Source organism: Atta colombica, unplaced genomic scaffold (genome assembly GCF_001594045.1).
Source record: "Atta colombica isolate Treedump-2 unplaced genomic scaffold, Acol1.0 scaffold78, whole genome shotgun sequence".
In the NCBI taxonomy this organism is placed as follows: domain Eukaryota; kingdom Metazoa; phylum Arthropoda; class Insecta; order Hymenoptera; family Formicidae; genus Atta; species Atta colombica.
Window position 1 is genome coordinate 77,811 of NW_017259570.1, and position 12,005 is coordinate 89,815.

Consider the following 12,005-nt stretch of genomic DNA (forward strand, 5'->3'; position numbering starts at 1 on the left):
GGGGGGGAGAGTAAAGGAGCTGAGTCTGCCAAGAGGATTCATCGAGTCCCCGACGTAGTAGGTATTTGCTTTAAGCGGAGTTCGAACCGACGGTAAACTTGTTAGATGCCGACTGGGGCGCGCTTGCGGACCTGGTCTTAATCCCGGAAGATATCGTCCGGTATCCGGATTAAAATTCGCACTTTAGTATCCTCCTTCAGTCTCGTCGGTGTGGCGCAGATAGCACCGGTTGTCGTCGGATTCGAGAAGCGAGGATGAAGGTGCGCCTCGCATCGCATCGCATCGTATCGCATCGCATCGCATCGCCTTGCGTCGCTCCCGGTGTCGTATCAGAGAAGGGAGGGAAAGGGTTAAAAGTTACGGGGTTCGAATATAGTCCGTGCGCGGTTAAGTCAACGCCAGGGGCGCGCCGGAGATCTTACCCCCGCAACCATCACTGTTATTCCGTTCAACTACCACGGTCGACGACCGACCTCTCGCTCGTCTCTAAGTACTCATGCAAACGAGCGGCTGAGCTTACGAATTAAGTGGGACCGCCGCGTCGTTATAACGCGCCGTCTGCTCTGAAAAATGCTCACCGTCGAATTAAGCATACAGCAGTCCACGGACGAACGGGCTGTTTGTTCCTTTTTCCTCTTTTCCCCTTTCTTTTTTCTCCATTTTTTTTTCTTCTTCCGGAAGTTTCCTTAAGCGGCAAGATTGCGTGATTTGTATAATTAGCAACGATGAAACTGAAGATTCTCTCGCACGTGCTACTACGCTATTATTACGCGGCGTAGAACAAAACGCGTAAACAGATACTTGCGGAAAATGCAATCCGCCCCTCTTGTACATCATGCTCTTGTAATAAAATACTCATTTGTACGAAACATCTTCAAATGTTGCTATATCAATTTACGGAAAACTTCGAAGATAGTTTTGAGCGCAGTTTGAACAGTTATATTTTTTGTGCGAATGAAGAACTGTGGACTTTTCGGACGGAAGCTATACTGTGAGTCTAAAATTCTCAATAGTAAAACTTTCGTGCATAAGAAGGAAACTCGTCATTTGAAATCGATCCGAAAATAAATATTGTCATGCAAAATTGCATTTGAAATTTTTCTCTCTCTCAAAACTGTCTAACAATATTTTATTTTCAAATTAGTTATTGTTATCCGATCAAATATATCGGCATTTGGACAAAATTTGACCGATTAATTTTTTTAATTAAAGAGCTGTTAATATATCAAAACATTCGCTTTCACATTTTTATTTAAAAATTTTCAACAAGATTGAAATAATTTCATGGGAATTAATTAAGATTTTAAAGATACGCGTAAAGACATATGAGAGACATTCGTAAATGTAAAAAATGAAGTTAGAAGACAGTTCTTTTCTCTTTCAAATTTATTACATTTCCATCGCGATTCAGATAAAACCTAATAAACATGATGGAATTAATTCCGAGAAACGGCAATATAGCGTTCGCTAGACGGCGACGCATAAGAAAAAGGAACGGAGGAGATTCGAGAGAACGATGAGATTCAGAAGCAACGAGACGGTTAAAACGCAATCAGGATTGGCGGGCATCGTGAATAACAATGATATGGAACTAATCTAGGGGAAAGGCCGGTTCCCACGTCGAGTATGTACGCCGTGTTTTCCGGCTGAAGTTCAGGTTGCAATTTTAAGTGTCGCATCGATGTTGCACTGGACCTGATTAAATTGCGTTTCCGGCGCCGCACGCTGCCTTGAATAACAATGAAACGATGGAATTTGGATGGCATTTTTTCTGAGGCTCAAGGAATTGTTCTCGTCCATTTTTTCGACGATTTTTGTCTGACCACTATAACATTGCGGTGTAGCTCAAAAATTTTCTACAACGATATTTCATTCTATACGAAATAAAAAATTATACTATTTAAAAAAATAATCAAATGTCGATATTAAATCTGAAGTACATTCCAGAGAAAGATTTATTGTGCAATCAAACAAATTAAATTGAGATGTGTTTTTTTGAAATTGAGATATGTATACGATAAAACGAATCTTTGTTTATTGCATTTTTTTCATACTTGAATTTGTAATTCCAATGGAATTTTTCAAATATTTCTTGGGACATATGTGGTCCAATGGTATTGAATGGATTAATGGGAAACACGTATAACGGTTTTCATAAACAAAATAAAACCCATTTTTCACAGTTGGGAAAATTCGAACCTTTCATGGCCGTCATTTTACCAATACTGCTTCTACACGAATTTCCGCGGTTTGCTAAAAATGCAGATGATAGACAATGTACTTGAAACGATCTTTTTTATATTTCCGGTTTAGTTGAAAACATAGCCAGTGTTTACTTAAGTAAAAAAAAAAAAATAATTTTGCTTCAACAACTCATAACTCCGAATTTTCACTATTTTCTTCTCGCGATTTTTACTAACTAAATGTTATTACATAATTTATTATGCAAATCGCTTTAAAGAATTATGGAATCAAACAAATATCCAAAAAAATTATGTTATTCGACATAAATTGCTTCTTTTAAATGTATAAGATTAAATAAAAAGTGCTGCGTGTGTGTCTCTTATTATTAATTGGTAAAATTATTGCTAGCACTTTTAATCATTTTTATATGTTTGTGAGATTTTTTCGACGCTTGGTATAAAATTGCATTCTCGTAGTAGCTTGTATGATTATCTGTGAAATTCATTTCTGAGAGAGAGAGAGAGAGAGAGAGAGAGAGAGAGAGAGAGAGAGAGAGAGAGAGGAGAAAGAATGATGAAAACATATTTTTAATAGATATGAAACGAAGCGAGATTGCGCAGAGCCTTGACACTATTTCCCGTAAAAGGAATTACCTCCGTTCGTATCCGGCATAAGCCATGGTTACTCTCGTTACATGGTTTTCCCTTGATCACCTCGTCGCATCCGTATTCCACAACCCCAGCCAGGCACAAATATTGGCGCGACGTAACTCGCAAAGATAAAGCTAATATCACGATAAAATACCAATATGTCCGAGCGTCAAATCAGCACTTTTGTTATTTAAGGTAAAGTTAAGGATAGTCTAATCTGATATATACATACTAGAACAACTATTAATATTTCAGCATCGTCAGAAGATAATTATATACGTCTCTCATTTAAAAGATTTAATGAATTTGATATAAAAATTTAATATTCTCGTGCATCAATCTTTTTTTACTCTCTGCGTCTCTCGCTCTCTATTTGTCTGTTACTCTCTTTTTCTCTTTGTTCTTTATCAATAGATATTATTTTACGAGATAAAACGCGGCTGAAACGCCATTAATTCTTCTCTCTATTTGTAGGAAATAAAGTGTATTGATTCACCGTTTTAAAATGATAATAGGTGAAAAGTTGAAAAATAATTTCGTAGTAAGAAGAAACGTATACAAATTGTATAATGTTTACTTTCGCGCACACTTCATTTTGTTCTCGAAAAAGAACGGAAGAACGGGTCAGCCGTATAATCTCGTTTTTAATTTTTCAATCACTTTGAACGTTCCCGCCGCATATCCTGAATTGTTATATAACTCATATTTATTGACCCTCGTCTATGTTGGTGCGCGGAGTAACCTATAACTTGCAGTTATCGAACGCGCGGTCTCAAGAAGTCTCTTAGTTTTTGTTTGGCACACCAGCATCGAAAGCTTCGAGAGGATAAGAGTGGAGGTATTGGCTAATTTAAAAGTTCCCAGGAACTCGTCTATCGCTTAGTAGCCCCGACAAAACTCGTTGCATCGTGTATACGATCTTCCCTGCTCTCTGACGAACGCTTGCCGCGAGCGCACATCGCTGCAACATTCCTCGCTCGTTTTTCGGTTCTAAATGATAATTACAAGGAATAGCTATTACATGCAGAGAACTTTTGCAGGGGATTAATTAATTTAGAGAATAACTGCAGAGGATGTGTTGGCTAGCGAAATTGTTTGCCACGAACTCGAATATTTTGTCAGAACGCAATACACTAAACAAAAAACTAAATTTTAGTAAATATTTCTTTGAATAGCTCTAAGTAAATATTTTTTAAATGTAACATATGTTTATTTGGTGTGAAAAGCATTAATTTGGTTTCACTATTATTTTTAAAATTTATTTACTGTAAGTAAATATTTACTTAGTACTATTAAAGGAATCACGTATTAACTTTTAGTAAAGTTTTTTCATTGTGTAAAACCTAAAATAAAGTTAATGTCTTATTTGTTGCAGGTAAGCCGCAACCAATGGTTAGATGGCTCATAAACGGTCGGGTGAAAGATGAGGAATACGAAAATAATGCTGGAGATGTAATCGAGAATAGGTACGATAATTTCTTGTAATATTTTCCCGCAAATATCAAAGAGAATTATAAGAAAATCTTGCCCTCGTTTACTTAATTTTATGCATCTATTTAATTTCCTGTGATACACTGACAGATTAACGCTGCAGCCCATCAGCCGCTCTGATCTTGGCTCAAATTTTACCTGCGAAGCGCGCAACACGGACTTGGTGGATTCAAAAGAGGCATCGATTTCTCTGGATCTCAACTGTAAGTGAATCTGAAATATACAATGAAATATCTTTCATTGTATGATTTAAATAAAATAGAATTCTTATTCACACGAGGACAGAAATATTCACAGATAAATATTGTTATAACAGAAAGTCCCGTTTCTCTCGCGTCTGTAATAACTAAATACTTTTATTAAAAGGAACGGAAGATTAATGAAAGCAAAGATGAGAAATATAAATTCTTATCACGCAGCTAACAAATCAGAGGCCTCACCCCTGAGCCTATCTTGTCGCGCGTTAAAGATAAAATCTACGAGACACCAAAAGTGGGCCAACATCCTTTGCTCTCTCGCCGCTGGGTGAGTCACCTTTAAGGGAAGATAAGGCAAGATAAGACGAGAAATATATTAAATCCACCCAGTGTCGCTCGTCCCGAGAAGGAGCGAGAAGAAACATGAAAAGCGAGACTATCCTCTAGGCTCCTCCGAAATTAGAATTCTTCATTAATCCGTCTAGGGTGGGTTAAGGGTGAAGTGTAGAATAGGAATAAGGTGACGGTCCTATAACTTTTGTATTAAACCGAAAAATTGGTGAGTAGAATCTTATCTCGTGTCGTGCCTTATCCAACGAGGTCGCGTGACACGACAGGGATTTTTGTATTTCTTGAACCGACATTACTATTTTCCACACGACTCTTTTCCTCAATCGCTATCGATCGATGATTCGATTAGACCGTTATCCATCATCGACGTTCTCATAAGGATTTCATCCGTCTTGTTCCTTTTTGTGTGTACATTATGGAAGCAAGAAATTTTACTTTTTCACGAGAGAATGTCGAAGTCCGTACGAGACAGTGATCGATACATGTTCAATAATTAGGTCCTTCAAAAATCACGTCGTCGAAGCTACTAACGAAATTGCAGGCCGGTTATCGAGCGAAAAGCGACTCCATCATAGCGATGAATAAAAAATAGCAGATTGAAACGATCAGAGAGGAAATTTTGATGAAGGAAGAGGAACGAGCCAGAGTCTAGTCTAAATGATAAACGCACTCTTTGATTTTCGTTACTTCAGCGAAGTGCTCACGTGCCCATTGCGTATTTATTCCGTCGTTTTATTTTTATCTTCCGTGCAATAAAAATTCAAAATCGTGTTTCGAACAAACAGCGTATCCTCTTGCACTTAGCGCTTTGGAGCAGCGTGCATCAATCGCGAGAGATTGCTGCATCAACGGACGCATCAAAGTGTTTAAAATTGTTAACTTTAAAATTGATTTAACTTAGTCAACATTATCAGGATAAGATTATCGCTTCAAATAATACCGTGTTTGTTCATTTTATACCGCGTAATATTTTATATTATATTTATTTCGCTCTTTTATAATATCGTTACTTTATAAATTTATGAATTCATATTTTTACACAAACGTTTGAATTTGAATGCGTTTTATACGTTTATAGACACGCGCGCGCGCGCGCGCACGCACGCACGCGCGCGCGCACACACACACACACACACACACACACACACACATGCGCACACGTGCGTATATATAATTGGATACTTCTAATAAAATGGGCCGATTTTTATATGAAATATTTATTTCTATAAAAACTAGCACTCCGTTTCATTAAAATAAATTACTCAATTACGTAAATGGAGCAATAAATATTCAGTGTTCATATATAAACGTAGCGTCAATATGTAAACAATTTACTAGTAATAAGGATGGTAACATAAAGATAATGAATAATGAATACATGCCACTATTATCGGAGTAAGTGCATCGCAAACAGCGTATGGAAATCTCTGTTCACAGTTTTCATATTTCACGAACGAACGAACGAATGAATCGTATCTAGTCGACACCAACGAATTGGAAACCTAGATTTATTGCCGTCAGAACGATCGTCACTTCGGGAGTAAAATTTAGGACGATGTAGTTTTTTCAACGTATACGCGCACATGTGAGACTTGACGAGAAGAGCAAATGATTAATAATAGATCAGAAGTAATGATTGGCGATGATTGAATATTCGATTGCCAGAGGAGACGATACTACGTGACGTATTTATATGACTAAATATTAATCTTTTGCGGAAAAATATTTGTCGAATAAATGTTCATTAAACGCGTCCACTCGAACAACGTGGAAAATATTTGTTTAACTTACGTAATTGTTTCCACGTTGCGATCAATATGACGCAAAATACCGAAGCTTCATCCAGAAGTGAAAAGTGGCTGTAGGTCGGCCATTTATCATTTCATAACGCGAGATCTCTTTTTAGCGATGATTTGACATGAGACTAGCTAGAGCTCTCATATTTTTAATTCCTCAAGGTCTTAATCTTTAATTAGAATTAAAAACTGTCAAGTTTTTTGTTATTTTAATTAGAAATCAGATTAGATTTACTTATTATTATTAGAAAGCTTATTATTAGAAATCTGACAGTTGTTATACATGTAATCCTTACATATAATATTATAGTGTTTCAAATTTATTTGAAGACTTGCAAAATATTTTTATTAGAGAATTTCACAAAAAGACCACTTTTATTAAGAAATAAATTTCTGAAATAAATTGCCCAAAGAAATGAAAAAATTATGTATAATATTCATGTTAATATTACACATGGAATAATAATTAATTCATATTTCAAATTTTTCAAATAATTGATTAAATTAATTCTTGATTAAATATTGATAATTTGAGAATACTTATATCGGCGTTGTGCTTTATTTTTCGCACATATTAAATTTTATTAATTATAATATTATATTATAATATTATATTTTAATTTTATTGTAATAAAATATTTGGTCAGATTTTATTGTAGTAATAGAATATAGATACTGGAAAAATCCGACATGTGACAATTCAATACTCGAAAATGACATAGCATGGACATACAACTAGACAGCGTCTTTAAAGTTTGTCATTTTTGTTTAGTGAAACCTCTGTCTGTGATCATAAGAAGACCGGGTCGGAAAGGGATTGGCAATGAGTCTCTCCTGGCGGGGAAGCGATATGACATGGAGTGCGAGACCACTGGTTCAAGGCCACCCGCGGTGATAACCTGGTACAAGGGTCGGAGAAGACAGCTGAAGCACACGACGGTAAGGAAGAAAAATAAGAAGTATAACGGCAAGTTGCGCGGATCCTCGACCTAGAAGTAGCTGCTCCTTATACCCTTCCCTGCCGTGGCTTATACTACGGGTATATCTCGTATCTTTTGTCTCCCGGCACAAAAGCCGCTTTTTTTCCCGCTTTCTTTCGCGGCTCGTCACTTCCATTTTTATTCCGGCACTTTTGTGAAACACTGAACAGACCGGACTCGCGCGTACGCCTAATCTCAGAGACGCGAACTTTCATTCTCTTTGATTAATCAGAACTTATTTGCTAATACAATACATTGTTTTAACGCGATTCGATTCGCACGTAATTCCCATGACGCGCAGAAGCATTGTAATTAAGCATTGACTAAGCTGCTTATTATCCTCCAGTCGGATCCTCGGTAATTAATCGCCGTCGCTGACTTTAGGAGTTTAAAAAAGACCGAGTAGAAAGATAACGCGATAACGCGTTGTCTGATTCAATTTTCGTTGTTTCAAACTTTCATTTATAAAGCTTAGGGACTTTGTCCGATTGTATTTTCTCGTAAATGCGTACAGATACGACTGTAGAGATTTCTGTACACAAAAGCTTTTCAATTAAATCATCAGAAATCATACGAGTTAAGTGTATAATAATAAATTATTATTTTTGCATTTTAGAAAATAAAATTCTAACTTGAAATATTAATGCAAATAATTAGTAAAAATTCTTTATTGAAAGCCAAGGAATTATGGCATTCAAAGCAATAACTCGAATATCGCTGACTATTCACACGCTTGTAAAAGGATACTTGTCAGGAATTTTATCAAGAAAAAATCTATTGTGTGTCTGAATAGGAATTCTTCAGTATTCAGAATAGACAATCTTGTTTGCGGCAATCTTTTCTCGAAATTGCCACTTGTTTACGCCAATTAGTTTTGTATTGGCTAACACTATTGATATTTAAAAAAATATTTACGACACGATGACATGATTCTTCAAATAATACATCAAAAATGTATTTCAATACATCACACGGTCGCAGATCGAGTCAATTTTTTACCAACACTTTCGAAAGTTAAGTGTCGCTTTTGAGTTTGTTAAGAACGAGACGTTGAGCTCGCGCCGATGACGGCGCGAATGCGAGAAGGGACGCGAGGTTAAAAGGTCGATACGCCCCGGGGAACCGATAACTACACCCCTCGATAGCGAATCTTTCCCTTGGGAGAGATTCTCGCGAGAGGAGCACAGTCATAAGAATCGTGAGAGCCAGGACAAAGAAGAAAGACGAGAAAGGAAAAGAAAGGGAGAAAGAAGCGATGGAGAAAGAGAAGAGAAAGGAATCAGGAACAAATAAAGAACTAGTACTCTTCCCAAACGGATTGGATTCGTCCGAGCTCGGAGTCACATCCGATTGTGATAGTAGGTTGAAAGCGAATCGAAAGGGAGGTTGAAAGCGACGGTAGCGTCGACATTTACTGGAGGTGTTGGTGGTGGTGATAGTGATGGTTGTAGTGGCGAAGATCGGAGCTTTCGAGACGCGCCGATTGAATTAAGCAGCCACACCTGTCGACTCCAGATATTTTCATTGGCGGTATGCTAATTGCCAATTAAGCTATACCGATTCAGTCGATCCTGGCTCGAACATCCATTTTACATTTACATCTCCCTTCTACAAACGCCGCGTTAAGACTATCGAAGGGCGATGTCTACTTGCCACGTTTAACTAAACGAATGGCGGCGAAAAGCAAGTTGCGAAGAACACGCGAAGACCCTGGGCGCCATGAGGAACATTAATCTATGGCGCACGTTGCATGACAATGTTGCTATAAATATCAAAATAAATGTGGGGCATTATGATTTCACATAGCGTACGTTAAAAGGATTTTTATTTGTAATTTATTTACTTACATTTATTTTGAGAGAGAAAGCGGGATTAATGCTTTGGAAAGAATGCAAAAATATATACAAGTATTTGAATTTGTGTATGAAAAAATATACACATGTGAAATAAAAATTTAATTATAGTGATTATAAAAATAAATGCACAAATAATCATAGTGATAATTAGATGTCATCTATAACGGAACTGAGAATCATACAATATAAGAAAATATCTAATTTTGTGCGAAGAAAACGTTGACATTAGTGCTCAGAATATAAATGAAATTATATTAATCCCGATGATAAAAAGCCATGCTGTTTAAATTAGTTTTAAATTGTCATAAAAACGAAAGAACAAAATATAATATGATTTGTATATCTAATAAAATATTGCTGTAAAAGAAGAATTGACGTTTCTGTGCGATTTTTTTTTCTTTCCTTCGAGAGGGAAATTGATTTTTCAGGGAATAGCATCAGAAACTCCCTGCGGCGTTGTAACTGCGAGTTGCATAATACTTGTCAAAATGTTACGATACTAAAAGCCCTTTCCGCTAGACGCGGTTGTTACGAGAGCGGACGCACAGTGCGAAAATCCGCGTTCGGGCCGATGGGAATATTCGACATTATCCGATAATGTATGTATCGTCAAGAACACATTACTGCCTGGCTTCCTGGAGTGTCTGCTAAACTACATCCGAACGGAGCAGGGGCAAGAAACCCGACCCGCAGGGAATCGCCATTTATTAATCACAGCGTAATGAATGAAACGCCAAATCGATGAGATAGATATGTCACGTATAATTATGAAAATTAAGTTGCCTCCACAAATCGCTGTTTCAGCTTGAGTATGTATATATATAAAATATACACATACATATAATATATATGTTGATATATTGTTAAATAATAATTATTAATTTCGTGTATCGATTTGACAATTAGAATGAAATTTTTGAGAAAATTATTTAATATTAGATCGCACATTGTCTCGATTGTCCATAAAGTGATATTATATATATAGTCGATTCTATTAATATATCTTTTAAAATATAAAACGTTGTAGGATATAGGTCAGTCTATTCAACTCAACTTATTTTATCTCACTTGTATCAAAATGTAATAAGAATATTTTCATTTAAGTGCTAAATATAAAGATGTTTTAATATCTGTATTGAGTATTAAAGAAATAGAACATTATATTTTACATAAAATCTCTTGGTTATGTAGTTAAAATAAAAAGTTCAATTTAGACAATTGATATCAAAAATAGCAATATTAAGAATCCTTATTTTAGACCGCATATGTGAGAGCACAATCAGTACCAGAAATTAAAAGACCTGTAACAAAATTAAAAAGCCTATAGTTTTTCAATTATATTTTTTCATATTAACATCTTTATAATATGATGGCTATTTGTAGCATTAAATCATTAAAATTGCTTGTCAATTTAATTTGCGATTACTAGAGTAGTTTAATTGCATTTATAGTATAGGAAAAATAATTCGGCGCGCAATTCGAAAGACTACAACATGGCAAATACATATATGATATATATAGTAATTCGAGATTAAATTATTTAAGCAATGAAGATTCAGCTTCGACCGTTATAGGTCTTTTAATTTTTAGTATCAAAAGTATCAAATAAAAATCGATGAAATTAAATTATTATAGAGCGATAATCTTAAATTAAACAAAGCAACAAGTATATTCATGCTTTATTTTTATATACATTTTATTTTTAATATTTTATATTTAATATTTATTACTTTTTCCGCTTTTGTCCGATTCAAGAATATCTTATGGATATGTGAATAATAATCGTTCAATTTTCTTCATACGGTTTCCTCGAAATACGTTCCGAAGTTCTTCGTACTCGCATTTAAACGTGAATGGGAGTACTTTGATCACGTCGGACATTCTATAGAACTTCTATAGAACTAGCCAGTACCAGGATGGCTCGAATCGTGATAGTTAGATACTTACGGCCCTGGGGGCCTAGCATTATCGATAATCCGAAATCGGAACTGTAACTTCCGCGCGTTTGCTCGCATACACGCCAACGCGTCGCACTTTAGAGTCGGCATTGTCTTGGGCGCTGTTGACGTGCGGCTCTAATTAATTTCACGTAGTTCATTAACGAATCCCGGCCGCAATGCTTAACGACGTTTTGGCGTTTCTGCGTATCGGGTGCTCCAAAGTGTATTCCCGGAGCGGGCGAAAACTCCGTTACATTTGTTGATTAGCGGTGCAAACGATTGCTGCGTGCATTGTGTATGTTTCAAATTAGATATACAAGTTGCGATAGCAGTAATATAAGAAATATATCTCGAAATTGACTATCATTTATGTCTCTTTTATTTTCTGTAAAAATATGGCGGATCTATTGGGTTGTCCGGAAAGTTCGTGCCGACTAAAATTTAAATTTTAGTATACCTACATTTATTAAATTAAAATTTTCTGCGTTTCAATCATTTCATTTTCCTTCAACATCGGCACGAACTTTCCGGACAACTCAATATATAATAAATAATATATA

General features: G+C 36.0%; 1 protein-coding gene across 1 annotated transcript in view; it reads left to right on the forward strand.

Annotated features, from left to right (window-relative positions):
• Window positions 1–12,005, forward strand: part of LOC108692573 (nephrin-like) — a 95,857-nt gene that overhangs the window by 40,755 nt on the left and 43,097 nt on the right. Inside the window, exons 4-6 of the mRNA XM_018200887.1 lie at window positions 4,210–4,300; window positions 4,416–4,528; window positions 7,442–7,608. Of these exons, the coding sequence (XP_018056376.1) occupies window positions 4,210–4,300; window positions 4,416–4,528; window positions 7,442–7,608 (371 nt within the window). The remainder of the gene's footprint in view (window positions 1–4,209; window positions 4,301–4,415; window positions 4,529–7,441; window positions 7,609–12,005) is intronic.